This window comes from Saccostrea cucullata, unplaced genomic scaffold (assembly GCF_032062105.1).
Source record: "Saccostrea cucullata isolate Sc308-1 unplaced genomic scaffold, CSIRO_AGI_Scuc_v1 ctg5659, whole genome shotgun sequence".
NCBI classification, from domain to species: domain Eukaryota; kingdom Metazoa; phylum Mollusca; class Bivalvia; order Ostreida; family Ostreidae; genus Saccostrea; species Saccostrea cuccullata.
In genome coordinates, this window is record NW_026929398.1 from 1 (window position 1) to 19,552 (window position 19,552).

Below are 19,552 nucleotides of genomic sequence, written 5' to 3' on the forward strand. Positions count from 1 at the left end.
AAAATTAACAAAGATTTTTTTAAAAGCCCCAATACTTAAGAAAACTCTAACTTTAGAGTATCCCGATAGTCTAAATTGGCCATATAATGATAAGATCTATTTAAAGCTTCTTCTGGTGGAAAATATTTAATTTTAATTTTCTGTATAAAAAATAGACATGAGAACCAGTATCAATCACAGAAGAATTATTAATATATCCAAGAATTGTGATTAAATATTCATGTTCAGTGTAATTCACATATGTACATATGTGTGAAAGCCTTCTTTCTCCAATAAATATTATCAATAATTATTTTAATTTTTATGTGCGTACATGTTCTGTTCATAAATGACCTTCGTGTACAAGTAAGGATTCCTGGCATACTACCCAGAATCAATTTCTACTGCCTTTTATAGTTCCATTGTTTATTGGAAATCTCATTTCTGAGTTAGCTCCGCCCATTATATTAATAAACCCCTCCCACTGGGACTGCTGGGACTGCTTTCTGGGACTGCTGGGACTGCTCTCTGGGACCGCTGTGGGACTGCTTTAGCAGTCCCAGAAAGCAGTCCCCGGGACTGCTTTGTGTCAGGTTAGGTCTGGTCGGTACTGTATATATACACTGGTTGTTAAAAATTTTATTCAAAAGAGTCGCTTTCTATATATATAAATTCGATCTGGATAGACAAAGTTGGAAAACTTTCATGTGGTAGATATAATGCAGAATCTTTGCATTCAATGAAGTTAAATTTTGTTTGTTTGCGGTACATATGTGTGTGTGTTGGGAAGGGGGGAGGGTATATGAGTGACCGCGTAAAAAATGAGTTTGTTTTCCCGCTCATCGGAAAGGTCTGAGAAGTTGTAGTAGGTCATCCTCACAATGACAAGGGTTTGTGATTTCTCGAACTCGGGAGTTCGAGAAATCACAAACCCTTGACATTGTGAGGATGGTAATAGGTCTACCCCCTTTTTTGTGTCCTAAATATACATAAGATTTAATAAATCAATTTTAAATGTGGCTGTGGGCCCCTACCCAGACCCGAAACTGTCACTCCCCATTTCATGATTCGCGAATTCGACACTGCGTGCATAATCTGAATATCATAACCAGTTATTTTTGCCTTTACAGACATTGGCATTTCAAACAAATTGAAAGGGGGGAGGGGGGGTCAGTAAGAAATTTCCAACATACAAAAAATTTGACTTGAAAAAAAAAACACAAAAAAACGGGGGTATATGTCCTTTGCCGAAACACAAAATTCCTATTTTGTGTGTGTGGGGGGGGGGGGGGGGGCTCGAATTTCTTCCTGTTGAGAGGGGGGGGGGGCATCGCTTGTACACCAGTTCTGAACGGAGGGTGTTTAGGACTCATGAATATATAACAGTTTACAATAAATTTTTATAAGAAATGAATTTTACACCAAGAATATTGCTCTTTTATCTGATTTATATCGAATTTATGTTAATTGTTTGACTAAAATTTTCCGTTTTCCGTTCCGTTCCGCTCGAAATCCGTTCCGTTTTCCGTTCCGCGTTTTAGCAACACCCGTTTTGACGTTATTAGGTTCAATGCATAAAATGTTATGTAAAGCGTCAATATATTTTTCTCTCTCCAAAACTTACTCTTAATATTATTGCTGATGAGCCTGATATGGATAAAAGAAAAACATGCCAATAATGATTAATTAGGAGAATAACTCAAGTTTTAAAAGTTGTATTTATATATAAAATAAAACATGTGCAGTGTTTACTTGTACACACTGTATCAGTGTATATCCTTGCCAGAATCTGTACAAAAGTACCTATCAGAGTTCGAATTAAGACACGAAAAGAAAATCACACAAACCAAAATTGATGCAAGGATATGATTTCAAATTTGAATTAACTCACAGTAAAGTGTGTCAACTCTATTTTAACTGTTCTATACATGACGAGTTTACATTGAGTAGTCCAATACTGTAAACCAACTTTTATTCGCGTGCGAGAAATTTTCGCGAAGTTCGCGAGAGCCTCGTCATCGCGAATATTTCTCGCCGCGAACCGGTCCTTAAAGTGTATGTGTCTATTAACAACAGATCCAAAAAGGCTTGATCGCGAAAATAAATCGTTGCGAACTAGTTTATCTGTGGTAAATCGCGAAATAAAGTCGTCGCGAATAAAAGTTGGTTTACAGTATTGAATATGGGTAAGGGGTTGTCGGAGGTGAGTACAAATGTATCAGATTTTCATTACAAGATGGGATGGGAATTAACAAAAAAATTCAATGCTAAATCAGCAAAGGACAGGTTCTGGGGCCTACTGATATGATATCATATAGAATTGTTTTGAATTCATCTCAATAAAATAAAAAGCATGTAAATTGAAAATGCGATGTTGAACAAGTTTCGTTATATCTACCAAGTTTTTTTTTTTTTATGACGCAAACCATGCTTTTATTTTCCTCCTGTAATATGCATGGAAATGAGTGCAGAGAATTTAATTACACGTGTTTTCAATTACTTGAATTATTTAATTGGCGGCATTACTGGGTTTTTATTTTTTCTCCATAAAAAATGTTAGCAAAAAAGTAACGTCAAGTAAATTTTCTAGAACTTCAAGTAAAATAACGTCATTTTGACGTTACCGAAACTGACACCAACACCGTGCGCAACTTCATTGTACATTTCACAATGGTGTTTGAGCACATATAATTAATATTTGATCTCATGATCAAACAAATATTTTAAACATTCTTTTGATAAAGGACTATAAACTTGCCTTTTCTGTAGTGACCCACTTTAGATTCTGTTTTTTTGACAGTGTAATGAGCTTTTTTCAAATTATCGAATCCACATTTCTGAGCAATATTTTCTATCAGAGTATCTGTGCATTTAACTTCCAAGAAGTTCGCCAACAAGCGAATTTCTTCTACTGCTTTCTATAGAAAAAAGAAAGAAATTACATAAATTATTAATGTTGCCCTTTAAATGTTGGAGGGGGGCTCCCTCGGATATCCATAACAATGTATTGCTAACTGATCCACTGTATATGACAAAATAACGTTAACCTTAGCAGGTACAAAACGTAACTAATAAACACACAGACCGAATCAAAACATGTAAATGGATGCATATTCAAAGTTTTTTGCGTAGTCTTCATTTCATGTAGAAATAACTCAAAAAATAAATTAATTTCAATATCGAATGAATTTCCTTCATTATTTTGGGAGATACTGCACAATAAAAATCTGAACCGCTATGTATTTTAAAAAGTTTATCTTAATTTCAAGCACATATATATTAAATATATAAATGTTCAGATTTAATTTATAATTCATATATTAACCCATTTCCTTGAAAAGATACCAATTTTGAAATAATACCATCGTCGCAAACCATGGCCAGAATGTACGATCTTCGATCATTCTGGATTTGGTTGAATGAGAAGAGAAAATTTCGTTACTCATTTAAATATTGACCAATGTTGAGTAAAGCATAGTCTGGAAATGAACTTTGATGCGACCCTTCAATACCTAATCGGAGTTTACGAAACATTTGTTGTTTACTGGTGATGCCATTTGTTGATTTCAATTGCAATGGAAACAAATTTTGTCATTAGCTGTAGTAACCATATGTAACATCACAGGACCGAGGCCTAAATATTCCAGATAACTAGATTGTGTGATCAGTGTAACTTATAATTATTCTATTGATTAAACTGTAAATGATACGGGTAGGTTTGCGAATCTAGTATTAGGATAATGAACAAACATTCATTTGGTAAACTCAACCGAATCCCCTTTTTTTACTCTTATTTTTGTGAAATAAAGACTAAATGCAGTTTCCATATGGCCGTTGTTTGTCAAATAGGTCCCTAACTTTATCCTTCTCAATTAAAGACGAGTTGACACCCTGCAAGTCACCTAAAATTGTATCTGAAGTATCATCATAGATAGACAGAGATAAAGGGGGCGGTAAACAGGCAATAGGTAGCGCTTTGATGGAAACTCTTGGTAATGTGATAGTGTGAAATGAACAGATTTTGAGGCACAATTATATTCTTTGATAGTGCTAAGTAAAACATAATTATGGACCTTGACCGCAAGACATTTGATGCCACCTGTGCCTGAGTGAACATGTTAATTATTATTTAATTAATTTAATAATATCAATTATGTCCATCTGCTTAGAGTAACTCTTTTAATTGTTTATTTCATCATTGTTATAAATTGGCCGTTTCATACCTGATCGTCAGTTCGAAACTGGACCTTCTATTGTCCACGCCGACAAACCGATCGTGTAGAATACTCAGTTTGTATCAATAATAAAATATTATACGAAGTACCGACTTGTGTATTTCTACCGGTTATACTTGGTGGAGAATCCTAAGGGTAATTTACCCAAGGCTACTGCATATACTTCGTAGTAGCTAGATTCCAGTACTCTCATACAGCTAAGCGAGTTTGCCATTCTTCATAGCAGAATTCCCCTAATCATGGATATGTTCCCATTTGTTCCTGCCTGTATGCGACCAGTCCCACCGCGCTTCACCTTACATCAATGTGGACGCTACGGACACGGCTGTCAAGACACGGCTGGACCTTCTGCAACGCACTGACGTCATCATGTTTCAAGTGTTGAAGAGGACACTATGCTAGGATGTGTAAAACACGGACTTTCTGTACCATCTGTGCCGTCTTTTCAGTACCGACGCGCTCGGTCAAAACACAGACTGACGAAACATGTACGGTGCGAAGGAAATCAAAGAGGAAGCAAATCAGGAACAGAGAATGAATGATAAAATGTCGGACAACCCACAAAGAAAAAGAATCTTTGAGTGAAATGCCTTTCTCTTCAGTAAGTGTCATTGAAATTCATGCTGAAACTTTGGAAACACAAGCTGAAAAGTTCCGGGAACAGGCGGCTCTCAGCAAATCGGATGCTCGATTTTATAAAAACAAATTGATGTGCGAGCGGAAAACGTCTCATATTCGACTATCGGAGAAAGACAAGACTATCAGAGAACTTCAGGAAAAACTTGCAGCTGCGTCAACTGAGCTTGAGGAGTCGAGGAATGCTATAAATGCTATATCTGACCTAGAGCATTCCAGCCAAGACAAAAAAAATTACAGATTATTTCTCTGCTCAAGCATAACAAGCACGCTGAACCATTTCTTGCCTTACCAAGAGCAATTAACAGTGGTCCGTCCCGTGGACGTCGAAACCAGCATTCAAGAAATTCAAATATTGCCAGAAGAGCTCCCACCAACAATAGGCAAACGTCGCAACACGAGGACGTGTTTCGGGGGGGGGGGGGCGAAGGGGTACTGTGACCGTGTGAAATGAACAGATTTTGAGTCACAATTATATTCTTTGATAGTGCTAAGTAAAAATATAATAAGATACCTTGACCGCAAGACATTTGATGCCACTTGTGCCAGAGTGAACATGTTAATTATTATTCAGTTAATTTAATTATATCAATTATGTCCATCTGCTTAGCGTAACTCTTCATTTTAATTCTTTATTTCATCATTGTTATAAATTGGCCGTTTCATACATGATCGTCAGTTCGAAACTGGACCTTCTACTGTCCACGCCGACATACCGATCGTGTAGAATACTCCAAGTTTGGATCAATAATAAAATATTTTACGAGGTACCGACTTGTGTATTTCTACCGGTTATACCCTAACAAAAAATACTATAGTTAACTATAGTTATAACTTTGACACTTTGAAAACTTTGATTTACTATAGTGATAACTTTGACACTTTGAAAAACTTTGACGAAAACTTTGACACTTTGAAAAACTTTGACGAAAACTTTGACACTTTGAAAAACTTTGGTGAAAACTTTGAAAAACTTTGTCGAAAACTTTGACATTTTGAAAAAGTTTATCAAAAACTTTGATACTTTCAAAAAATTTATCAAAAACTTTGACACTATGAATGAAAAACTTTATCAAAAACTTTGATACTTTGAAAAACTTTATAGAAAACTTGATAATTTAACACTTCGGAAAACTTTATCGAAAACTTTGACACTTTGAAAAACTTTATCAAAAAACTTTGACACTTTGAAAAACTTTATCGAAAATTTGGATAATTTAACACTTCAAAAAACTTTATCGAAAACTTTGAAATTTTGTAAAAATTTATCAAAAACTTTGACACTTTGAAAAACTTTATCGAAAACTTTGATACTTTGAAAAACTTTATCGAAAACTATGACACTTTGAAAAACTTTGGCGAAAACATAGACACTTTGGAAAACTTTGGCGAAAACTTTGACACTTTGAAAAACTTTGGAGAAAACTTTGACACTTTGAAAAACTTTGGCGAAAACTTTGACACTTTGAAAAACTTTGGCGGAAACTTTGACACTTTGAAAAACTTTGGCGGAAACTTTGACACTTTGAAAAACTTTGGCGGAAACTTTGACACTTTGAAAAACTTTGACGAAAACTTTGACACTTTGAAAAACTTTATCGGAAACTTTGGACACTTTGAAAAACGAAAACTTTGAAAAACTTTGTCGAAAACTTTGACACTTTGAAAAACTTTGACGAAAACTTTGACACTTTGATTTACTATAGTTAACTATAGTAAACTATAGTTAACTATAGTATTTTTTTGTAAGGGTAGTAACATGACATTAGGCGTTTAGCGTGAATGGCATCCACTTTAAAAAGTTATAAAGATTCAGTAAAATACCTACTAATTTTAAATCCTCGTAATAAATGACGTGAATATTTTCATCGTCTCTGTTGAAGCCTTTCTCGTATTCAAGCCAGCCTCCATATGGCATGTCTGTAAATAAGAATATATGTAAAATAGTAAAATATAAAAGTTTATAATTTTTTAATCACACGACAGAAAGAACTAAAGCAGAAAGTGCATAATTCGGCCCTGTCAATCCCTGAAATGAAAGATATGGATATAACGAACAGTATTTAAGATACCATAAAACAATATAAAATAGAAGCAGAGCAAACACGGACCTCCAACACATCAGAGGTGGGATCAGGTGCAATGGAGGAGTGAGCATCCCCTGCCGACCGGTCAAATCCGCCGTGTGCTATTTGTCAAGATTGGGAAATACATGTAACGGAAAAATTCGTCGTAAATTCAAAGTATAAATAATGGACCCACTATTAGTATGAAAAACGTCAGTCAACATTTGATTCAATGATTAATTGTATTTGCTTACAAGGTTATATTGTATCGACTATAGAATTTACGAAATGAAGACTTTAAGAAACAAGACTGCTGATATTCTTATTCTGATAATCAAACGTAATTATTTTGCAACGGAACTTTGAGGTTATCTTTATTTTTTTTTACGTGTTAAAACCTTTTGTTCTTCGTCTTGATTTTTGGAAAGGAAACGGCATGTGCAGTATTATAAGTATCCAATCCAAATGCGGTAATGCAAAAGTTCCAAGTAACAAAGAAATTTAGGACCCTTTTCAACGATATTGAGTAGCCGTCAATCCTAAACCATAATGAAATTTTAAATTGATAAATTTTAATCATAATTCATTTGATTTTTTTTATGGTTAAGAATGGCACCGTACTTTAATTAATTTTTTTTTTTAGAATTTTGTTTACTTGTGTAATGCTAATTTCCGGAATTTTTTTTACTTGGGCATAGAAAGAACAAAACCAAAAGAGGAAGTGGCTTGACATAGGCATAGAAAAATATTTAGGAAAAAAATACGGTCGAAAGTAGAGAAAATTCAGTCATCTGCAGCGAATGAAGAAGCAATTATTACAGAAATGTTTCAAACCATAAATCTACAACACCCTCCTTTACCATTCACAGGGAATGTCTAGCTTTGTTCCTATCAAATGACAACAGAAAACACTTGTCTATTCGACCATCTGTATCCTTGCAACTCAAATCCAATGCAATGACTCATGCCTGTTGCATCATTTGTAACAAATCAGGACCCTAATGATTAGTAGTGTCCCCAGAATGCCGGTCAACCGTTTTGTTTTTAACACAATGTACCAATTCCATCCGGGAATATATGTTGTCATGGTCATCTGGAAAATCTCCACAAGTACCGCAATTCAGCCAAAGACAGACCATGCATTTGTTAAGAGACATTTACTTCAACAGAGAAGTCTTATTTGAACCTTAATGAAACTACGTCTCTGACAGATACAGACCATTTATGTCTACTTGGACTCAACAAGACAATTTCAAAATAATATGTGATTCTGTGAAAGATGACGTAAAATCTACACCATCTAGAAGTTTAGAAAATCCGTAGCCATATTCCTCTGCAAATTAAAGAATGGATTGTCGAATTAAATACTGCCAACGCTCTTTCAAACTTCGAAATCCAGTTTAAGAACTATTAGTGCTGCAAGAGGAGCATAGATGATCTTCTTGGGATTGAACACATAACCAGAGAGGAAGTTATTAGTGACCATGTATATACATGTATGCATACTCGACAGCTAGCACAAGGAGACATTGTTTGGTAACATCTAGAAGGAAACAGGATATTTTGGTCCTGGACGGCACATACAAATAAAAAGGCAAGAGCAACAACTTCCATTACCAAAAATATGCTTACAGTATCCACAAGGGGAGGCCACTAATGAAGCTTATATGGTGATTGCGACTATTGCTGGTTACCTTGTCTTAATTCTAGGGTACTTTGTCTTACTCTTAGGACCATACCTTGCTGATTATAAAAACAATGATGATTCAATCTTCAAACACAACATTAAAACAAATGCAAAAAGTATTCAGAGCTGGCTTAATGAATAAGACATTTTTATTGTTGACTGTTGGTTCAGAGATGCTTTGCCTCTGCTCGAAGATCTTGGAATCCAGGCATAAGTTTTCGGAAAAAGGACAAAAACAAATTACTGATGATGCAAATATGTGCAGTCTTGTAACAAAGGTACACTGTAACAACAGGTGAATTCTTGCAATAAATTGTTTACATTTTTTGTGAAAATGTATTTTTTAACAATATTTTTCAAAATCTTTTCAGGTCAGGTGGGTAGTTGAATCTTCCAACGCAGGTATTAAAAGGTGGCGATAATTGGACAAGACACTACCCACTATTCAAATTCCCTTTATCGGGACTATGTCAGGATTGTTTGTGCAGTCAAACAGATTCCCTCTACCCTGAAGTATTAGTAATGGCACTGCGGCAGATGAGGCAGAGGTATAAAAAATGCTCTATCTGTCAGAACAAGGTCTTTAAGTGCAACTTGCACAAATTGATAATCATTATAAATTCCTTTATGTAATCGAGTAGCGGCATTTAAGAAGACAATTCATTTTTTTTAAATGTCATCCTCCTCATCACCCATAAATACATCAATATACGAGTACGTGTGATCAAAAAGTTCGCAATCTATCTCTATATTTACTAAACCACAATTCCGATCAGAATGAAATTTGGCAGACAGTCATACACATGTACTATAAATAGCACATGTAATGGAACGTTTGCCCCGTGTTTGTGACGTCACAATGTGAAAATGACGTCATAAGGCAGATCACTTGTGACAAAAAATGGCTGACTCAGTCGTATTCGAGAAACGAACGGCTGTAAAGTTAAACGTATATCTTCCTAAATTCCTTTGCAGAAGTTTATAATAATTTGTTCACGGTTTACGAAGGCGAAAGACTAGCCTAAAGTTATGTCATTAATTGGATTGATTGTTTAAGTGAAGGAAGGGAGATGTTTAAAAATGATGTTTGTTCCGTTATCCGTGGAAAGCAAACTGGGAAAGAGACGTGTCCTTCGTTAAGCAATCTGATATGAAAGATCGCCAACTTACGTTTAAAAAAATAGATGAATATCTTAACAATAATATAAGTATTTAAACCCTAAAATATCGTTTACTTGCGACTTTAAACATATCCGATATGATTAAGTGAAGGCATCTATACTTTATCCACGTGGAATAAACGACGCTCAAAAGACAGAGGACTTGGGTATTGATGGTCACCATGCCCATTCTGCAAAAAGATATCATTATCCATCCATACTATTACCGAGATTAGGCCATTTCTGACAAATGGGCTGTTTTTGTTGTAAAAAATAATTTGCATGGTAAGAAATACATGTACAAGAGTCGGAATTTTTTTTAAGCTTCTGTGACAGAAGCTAAGGAGTATGTCACGTGACCGCCTATATCAAGTGATCCGCGCATGGGCAGAATAGTTAAAGATGCCCATTAAAATCGGAGAAGGCTACTTTTTAAAAAATTCAACACTAAAACCCCATATCATTTCTTTTTTGGAAGTTATTCAATTAGTTCGCGAACTTTTTGATCACCCCGCGTACAAAGCTACGCGAATTTTTTAAACAAACTCATGTGGGTTTTTTTCGCACAAAGAAATACGCACGCTAACTCTCGATTCCCGCCTACATTTTGGAACCATATAATTCAAAATGTATAGCAATTTTGCCATAAAATCTTTGTTTAATACAAAGAACAGTTCAATGGTAATTGATGAATTGTCTTAATGCCAACACTAAACAGTAAATTATCCATAATTCCAGCTCTTGAAAAAAGGGGGGTAGACGATATTTTCCATTGAAATCGTGAGTTTCAGGCATCACCATATTTTGAAATAGTCTTGGATATGATTAAATGTTCCTTATTTCTTTTTTTTTTGTTTTAGGCAAATAAATAAAACATGAATATATCAATAAAATGTAATGTTTCAGTTGTAAATCGCTTTGAAATTGGTGGGAAATAAACATTTTTACCGTTTTTTGTCAATAAACACATGTCCCCCCCCCAACCCCCCCCCCCCCCCCCCCCCCCCCCCCCCCCCGTGTCACACAAAAAGCTTTGGTATGAATTTGTGAAATAACATTCCATATTACCTGTAAAAAGGAATTTTTGTGACACAGGGGGGGGGGGAGATGTTTTAAAAATATTTTCCGTTTTCCGTTGATTTTTATAGTGAAAAACACAAGTTTTACCAAAATTTTAGACTTATCTCTCTTTGTTTTTCCAAATAAGTAATGTTTTGTGAAAATCCATATAATTATCTATAAAAAATATTAAAAATTCATCAAATATGTTAACTTTTGAAAATTGACTGGGAGGTAGGCGGGATAACAATACTATCGTTTGCAGTTCTTAACGTCACATTGTTATAATGCAAATTTATGTAATGAGGCAACAAAATATATTTGTCACTTTTTTATTACTTAATTTTGATTTAATTTCACCAGCTTAAAACACAATATTTAGTAAGATTATGATGTGTTCTTGGTTGAAAGATTATGGCAGTTCCGTAACGTTTTTTTTTCTATATTTTTCTCGTCAAATGCAGCCGTCTCTGTATCCGTTCTTTGTAAAACAGTCCTTTGCCTTTGCTTAGACACAGAAAAATTGCAGCAGATGTAACTTCTGTCTTTTCTGTATATTAACATGACTCTAAAGCGCAAGATAATAATCTTTTTGATCTGTTTCACTGCTTTCCTTTTTTAAAATCTGGCATTTTTTGGATTACTTTCTGAAATCTACGTGAAATTTACTTTCTGCTGCAAAAGTTCAAAGTTTAAGACCGTGCACGTGAAAGAATTTTTGTTCAATTGTAACGATTCAACATTTTTAAAAAATAAACAATACGTATTTTTTGGCATGATTATACCCGCACTTTCTAAAGAAAGTGTATATTGTTGTTACTCATGTCCGTCCGTCCGTCTGTCACACGTTTCTTCCCTGAACTCCTCTTACATTTTACACAGTAGCTTCATCATCTTTTGGGAGATGGTTGGTGGTGTCATGTAGATGTGCAGTAAGGTTTCGGAATTTTGATTTTGCCCCGGGGGGTCAAATGGGGGTCGAAAAATGACGTTTTTTGTGCAAAAAGTCCCGTCTTCCCTGAACTCCTTTTACATTTTACTCAGCAGCCTAATCACCTTTTGGGGGATGATTGGTGGTGTCATGTAGATGTGCAGTAAGGTTTCGGAATTTTGATTTTGCCCCGGGGGGTCAAATAGGGGTCGAAAAATGTTGTTTTCTATGCAAAAAGTCCCGTCTTCCCTGAACTCCTTCTACATTTTACTCAGCAGCCTAATCACCTTTTGGGGGATGATTGGCGGTGTCATGTAGATGTGCAGTAAGGTTTCGGAATTTTGATTTTGCCCCAGGGGGTCAAATGGGGGTCGAAAAATGATGTTTTTTATGCAAAAAGCCCTGTCTTCCCTGATCTCCTTCTACATTTTACACAGTAGCCTAATCATCTTTTGGGAGATCTTTGGTGGTGTCAGGTAGATGTGCAGTAAGGTTTCGGAATTTAGATTTTGCCCCGGGGGGTCAAATGGGGGTCGAAAAATGACGTTTTTTTATGCAAAAAGCCCCGTCTTCCCTGAACTCCTCTTACATTTCACTCAGCAGCCTAATCACCTTTTGGGAGATGGTTGGTGGTGTCATGTAGATTTGCAGTTAGGTTTTGGAATTCTGATTTTGCCCCTGGGGGTCAAATGGGGGTCGAAAAATGATGTTTTTTATGCAAAAAGCCCCGTCTTCCCTGATCTCCTCTTACATTTTACTCAGCAGCCTAATTATCTTTTGGGAGATGGTTAGTCGGGTCATGTAGATGTGCAGTAAGGTTTCGGAATTTTGATTTTGCCCCGGGGGGTCAAATGGGGGTCGAAAAATGACGATTTTTATGCAAAAAGCCCCGTCTTCCCTGAACTCCTCTTTTATTTTACTCAACAGCCTAATCATCTTTTGGGAGATGGTTGGTGGGGTCATGTAGATGTGCAGTAAGGTTTCGATATTTTGATTTTGCCCCGAGGGGTCAAATGGGGGTCTAAAAATGTTTTTTAAAGCCCCGTTTTCTCTGAACTCCTCTTACATTTTACTCAGCAGCCTAATCACCTTTTAGGAGATGGTTGGTGGTGTCATGTAGATGTGCAGTAAGGTTTCGGAATTTTGATTTTGCCCTAGGGGGTCAAATAGGGGTCAAAAAATGACGTTTTTATGCAAAAAGCCCCGTCTTCCCTGAAATTCTCCTACATTTTACACAGTAGCCTAATCATCTTTTGGGAGATGGTTGGTGGTGTCATGTAGATGTGCAGTAAGTTTTCGTAATTTTGATTTTTTCCCCGGGGGGTCAAATGGGGGTGGAAAAATGACGTTTTTTGTGCAAAAAGTCCTGTCTTTCCTGAAGTCCTCCTTAATGTTACTCAGAAGCCTAATCATCTTTTAGGAGAGTTAAATATTTTGAAAATTATGTAAAACATCAACGTTAAAGGGTAAAAAAGCATCGCATACTGGGAAACACCTTGAATTTTTATGAGTAATTAATGTACATGTCAAATGTGAGAGTCATATCTCATCTCAATCAAAAGTTATAAACAAATGCAACATTTTTGAAAAGTAAGTTAGGCTTCAAGGTCAAGGTCACAGAGTAAAAGTCATGATTCATTTGGAAAGATCTTATCACAGGTAATAATATACATGCATTATAATATGAATGCCCTAACTTTTCTCTTTCAAAATGATGAATTTATAACAATTTAATTTTTTTGCAAGTAGGTCAAACTTCTAGGTCATATGTAAAAAAAAAACCCATGCCATTCTCACAGGTAAATACTAGTACATAAGTTTAATATGAATGCCTTGTCTCTTCTCATTCAGTAGATATGACCGTGATGACCAAGGTTAATTTTATTCAGACAGAAGGACAGTCTGACATACAAATGTACATATTTCTATATGAATTGCATGGGTAAAATTGGACCAGTGGTTCTAGAGAAGTTAAAAATGTAAAAAGTTTTCAGACAAACAGATGGACGACATGTCACGACAGACGTTATAATGATAAGGAAACCAGAAAAGCTCAAATGAGTGTTTTGAAAGGGTTACAATATGGTTGCAGTATTTGAAAAGCTGTTTTTTTCATGCAGAGATATGCATGACCAACATATTCATGTTTTATATTTTCTTTAGTAATTTGCTTGTTTGCTGTGAATACATCTCTCTCGGGAATTTTTCCCTCATATGGAGACACCACCAAATAATAATGAAGACAAGATGTGTTTGTGAAACACTGATCAGATGTCCCTGTATGGAAGCCTATGGCGAAGGTTGAAGTTTCTCAAATATATGTCAAACTCAAAGGTCAAGGTCAAAGTCTTGTCACAAGGAATGCACATGTGAAATAAGTAATCCCTAGTACTTCCTGTTCAAAAGTTAATTGCCAAGGTTAATTTTTTAAGTGGTTCAAACTCTACGGTCAAGGTCAAACATATTTATACCTGTTGACATTTCACAATGAATACACATGTTAAGCATGAAAGCCCTAGCACCTACTGATCAAAATTTAGGCCAAGTTTAAAGTTGGGTATTTTTCTTGTAAAAATGTGTATTCTAGGTCAAGTGATCAGAGGTAAAAATTAATGGTACCCAAATAAAAGGTCTTAATTGTCACAAGAAATAAACCTATAAAATGTGGAAGCCATTTGTATAGCCCATCCCACTTAAAACTTATGGGCAAGGTTATAATTTCTGCAGACAAATAGACAGATCGACATAATATAAACACAAGAAACAAAATACAGTAAAATTTGTCTAATCCGGACTCTGAGTACTCCGGATTTTTGTCCATTCCGTCTCTAAATTTTAGTCCCATGCACTTCTTTAACAAATTCATTAGAAAAAATTCTGTGTAGTCCGGATACTGTCTATTCTGTATTCCGAACGGCCATACTGGTCCCAACTGCTCATAATTAACGGTAATTATTTCCTCTAATCCGGCCACACCTGAGTTACTTCAAAGCAATTAACACCTTTCGTGGTGGATGTGATAATCCGTGTTTGCATTAGCATGATTAGTGCCATGAGATGTGATGAAATACGGCGGTGACACACCCCACTTGAAAACTATTATATGATTAAATTACAATTTAAAAAAACATTAACTTTGTTTTAACTCCTTTTACCACATTATAACATAAACACAAAAATTATGTGTACGCGATTAAAAAATCAAAATATAAATCGGGATCGAAAATCGAACGCATTTCAAAATGGCGCCATAACACTGTGGGGGAAATCGTAATTTTTTACATAAAAATTAAAAGTTCAATCCAATAATTAGCACGTCGTAAATAATTGTGCATTAGTGTCTATACATTGAATGAGCTCTTTGACAAGCGAAACCCGGTCCGCTTGATATATAGTAAGCCTATATTATGCGTGCCTGTAGATTTTGTTTTAGGTAACATTTCACCCGACTTTCAAACTTCGTGAATAAACAAGAAAATACAGTTACGTGCGAGACTATTTTATAATTTCTAGACTCCAAAATATTGATTGATTTCATCATTCAATTATATTTTATATTATGTATATGATGTCTTGTAAATAAACAACGAAATTTTCAAAAATTAATAGTTTCCTGCATTTTTCCTGCACTCCGGATTCTGTCTAAACCGGCCAAATTTTATGGAACCAGCGATAGCCGGTTTGGACAAATTATACTGTATGTACATAATTAGTCAAATGGAAAAAAATATTTCAGGGATTGGGTAGGGAGATTGGACCCCCCCCCCCGGAATTTCCTTTGTTATTTAAACAAGACTATATACTGAAGCAAATAAAAAATGACTTTGGACATCCTCCCCCTAACTTAGAAAACATTGACCCCACTATCATTGTTTTTATTTTGTTTATTTGTTTTCAGTTTATGAGTTTTTTTTCTCCTGCTTGTATAAACCGAGGCCCCGTGTCACAGCAGGTGTGGCACGATAAAGATCCCTCCCTGCTCAAAGGCCCTGAGTGCCGAGCATAGGCCTAAATTTGCAGCCCTTCACCGGCAATGGTGACGTCTCCATATCAGTGAAATATTCTGGAGAGGGACGTTAAACAGTATACAATCAATCAATCAATCTCCTGCTTGTCAGGAAATTCTAGGCATGAATTTTTTGACTGAGATGTGAACCCCTCCCCTTACTCCCGAAAAAAAATTCTGGATCCGCACCAGTATTGGCAGTAACTGAATGTCACATCGACAAGGGGAAATAACTTCACAATATGAAATTCGTCTAGTGTGGCATGCGATGATCTTTGACCCTTTTTGAACTTTAACCTAATCGTTTTGGTTTTATTTTACCCCCCACCATACTTAAACTTGTACTTCCCGACCTCCATAGGTCTTGTAAACTTCATGAAATATAAATCCAATTATAACACAAAATGAATTAATCCAATGCACACCATTCTGCAGCATGTTATAATGCTATTCCATTCGGAAAACCTTCGTGCCGTCGATTCCGTCACCTTATCAGATGAAGTGGGAATCGGCCGAGGTGTACCGAACGGAGTTTAATCTAAAAATATGATAATGAGTGACGCAACGTGATGTGATGTAGAATTTACATGTCTAGAACAAATTTTTAATTAATTCATAAGAAACAATGTTTTAGCAAAACTGTTCCATCTAGCCTATTCCTAAAAGTATGTACTGTGTGATTGTGGTGTCGAGGGGGGGGGATTAGTAAATTTAAAAAGGTCCTAGTATGAGCACATAGGCGTAGTCACAGGGGGAGGGGGGGGGGGGGCAGCGGGGGCACTAGCCCCCCCTATCAGATCTGGGGGGGCAAGAGTATGTCTGTGCCCCCCCCCCCACTTTTTAATGAAGAACAAAATAACAGCTATTATGAAATAATATCAATATATAGTTGTTTAGTAAAATTGTGTAGAAAAATTGGAATTGAAAGTAACTTGCCTTTGAAAAAAAGTTGGCCACTACCCCCCCCCCCCCCCCAAAAAAAAAAACATTTTTCAAAATCTAATTCACATCATTAATAGAATTCAAACTGGTATATAATGAATTAAGCATGTAAAATAAATATAAGAGGTTCTGAGTTATAGGTCACAGGGATAATTTCATACTCAATTTGATGAATACATGTAATTACAGGCATGTAGCAACTGGGGGGGGGGGCTGCCCCCCCTTTTTTCCCCAACATTACCTGTACTATAAGAAAATGTCCATTGAAAAGATGGTTGCCCCCCCCCCCCCACTTTTTACCACAGTATATACATAGCAAGGAAATATGGGGAAAAAATTGGAAGTGAAAGTAATTTTGCCTTGAAAAAAAGGTGGCCACTACCCCCCCCCCCCCCCCCCCCATTTCATTTTTTTTCCTTGTTAATTTTTTTAGGTAAGTAAAAAAAAATTTCTCAGGTTGGCCCCCCCCCCACTTTCAAAAACGATGCTACGTGCCTGAATTATATAGAATTATTTTGACTTTTTCCTTGGTAAGCCGCCCGTAGGATTGTGTATTTAGAGGCAAACACCTTAGTGCGGGTATTACTGTCTAATGACAGCATCTAGTTCCTTTATGCAGCATTGTCATTTTTCGACGTTACATTTCGACAAAACCAAGACAATACCGAAAATGTGCAAAGTATGTAGAAAAAAAACTTATATTTAAGAGGTCAATTTAAAAATTTCAACAAAATAGTATCAAAGAAAGTTTACTTAGATTAATTTTTTTGTAAATACCTATGCTAGAACCATAGAGAAGAAACGTCATACCATTTATAAATAAAATTCCATTTTTTAAAACATCGAGATAATGATTTCAAAAAAATATGCACCTTGGACATGAGATATTTAATACAAATTAGGGTTATATCTCATACTGAAGTTCGATATTGTTCAGTTTTATTACAAGAAGAATGTGACCTTAATTTGTGCGAAAAGCCAATGCATGAGCTTAAAAAGTTCTTGAAGCTGTATGCAGGAGATGTTTGAAAAACACTTAAAATACTGAATTTAAACGACTGTAAAAGGTATGTAAAAAATAAAATGTTTTGTAATCTACAAACATAAGAGTATTGTTTAGAAAGTTTGATCTATTTAAGTGACAGGACCAAATTAGGTTGTTTTGGCTTTGGTTCTTTAAGGTAAACAAAACTATATATTTGACTCACCTTGTCCAATAACCGAATTGTTAAAAAACGTATTCCAGTCATGTTCTACTCCAAAGTTCTTTTGAAAGTGAAAAAAGGACACGAACATGTCCTTTGGATTTCTTATTACATGTATCATTTTCCTCTTGCTTTCTATGTGGGAACTTGGAAGCCATCTAAACGGCAAGTGTGTGTTAAGAATGCGCGGTGATGGCATCTTTTCAACCTCGATTAAATTGTCTACGAATTCGAGAAATGCTGTTTCTTTCGTCTTTTCTGTGTATTCATCTTGCTGTTTCAAAAGCATAACTGTAATTTCCCACACCCAATGTGTACCTATAATAGTTAAAATATCTGATGAAAGAGAAAGATAAACAAAAATTGTCGTAAATCACAATTGTTACTTGCATACTGTTAATACTGACCACAGGTTTTCGAATTCTATACCGGCAATTTCGTAAGTTTTCGTGATAATAATACGAAAAAAAATTCCCGGCTCAATGTTGAATTTTGAAGAAGATATTCAAATGTATATTTAATAGACTAATAATTACTTGTTTTGTGCCATAAGACGTTAATGCAAAACCAACAACTAATTCTTAAAACATACTGAAATACAAAACAGACCACCTTAAAACAAAATCAACAGACTCGTTTGCAAAATTAACAGACCCCGATGCAAAACCAAGGATCACCGATGCAAAACAGCCATTCACTGAATTGACGCTAGATGACGTGCAAAAAACAGACATTACTTGAATTAACGCTAGATGGCGCGCAAGTATTTCTATCATTATGTTTTCTTTCGTAGGAACGTAAATCCCGCGAAATTGTCAATCTGTTATCCTTTTGGCAAACCTCGGATGATAGCATCATGTCGGACTCTCAAAATTCAAACATCAAAAGCAGGAAGACTTACTACAAACGGCTGTAAATTTATTACAAGAAACCAGTAGTAGATATTGGTATTTTCTTTAAGAGAAAATTTTCCATAATTATCTCATTTTCCCTTTTTAAAGGAAAAAGAATTCCCCTTAAAAAGGATTTTTGTGTCTCTACCATGACCTTTCATTGTTTTATCATTGAACTTGATGACGTAAACACTGAACAAGTACTGTAATCGATTTGTGCCATGTGCTTTCCCTTTGGAATTCTGTAAGCTACTTTGAGCCACTTGGGCGATTCCGCAGGTGTGTACTTATATTTAAATGTGTATATTTTAATATCATTTTATCTAAGAGTAATCGTTAAAGTATCCGTAATTCTCTTGAATGATGTAAAGTATGCACTGATCACAATTGTTTATTCCTGCCATTTCAGTAGCTTCAGTTCAGTCGTTTAATGTTTAATATCTGTAGAAATACTTTTATTAAGTAGTACTGAGGCAATTATTGAGTTGTTTTATTGATTATATAATATTGTGAAATGAGTTTTTAGCTCACCTGAGCCGAAGGCTCAAGTGAGCTTTTCTGATCACATTTTGAGTTGTTTTATTGATTATATAATACTGTGAAATGAGTTTTTAGCTCACCTGAGCCGAAGGCTCAAATGACCTTATTGATCTCATTTTCTCCGTCTGTCTGTCTGTCCGTCTGTCTGTAAACTTTTCACATTTTCAACTTCTTCTCAAGAACCAATGGCCCAATTTTGACCAAACTTGGTAC

At 35.5% G+C, this 19,552-nt stretch overlaps 1 protein-coding gene across 1 annotated transcript in view; it reads right to left on the reverse strand.

The window, feature by feature from the left end:
* Positions 1-2,687: 2,687 nt before the first annotated feature.
* LOC134280754 (sulfotransferase 1C4-like) overlaps positions 2,688-19,552 on the reverse strand; it is a 30,583-nt gene continuing 13,718 nt past the window's right edge. Inside the window, exons 2-4 of the mRNA XM_062763211.1 lie at positions 17,910-18,224; positions 6,679-6,770; positions 2,688-2,897 (exon numbers count right to left, since the gene is read on the reverse strand). Of these exons, the coding sequence (XP_062619195.1) occupies positions 2,703-2,897; positions 6,679-6,770; positions 17,910-18,224 (602 nt within the window). The 3' untranslated portion in view covers positions 2,688-2,702. The remainder of the gene's footprint in view (positions 2,898-6,678; positions 6,771-17,909; positions 18,225-19,552) is intronic.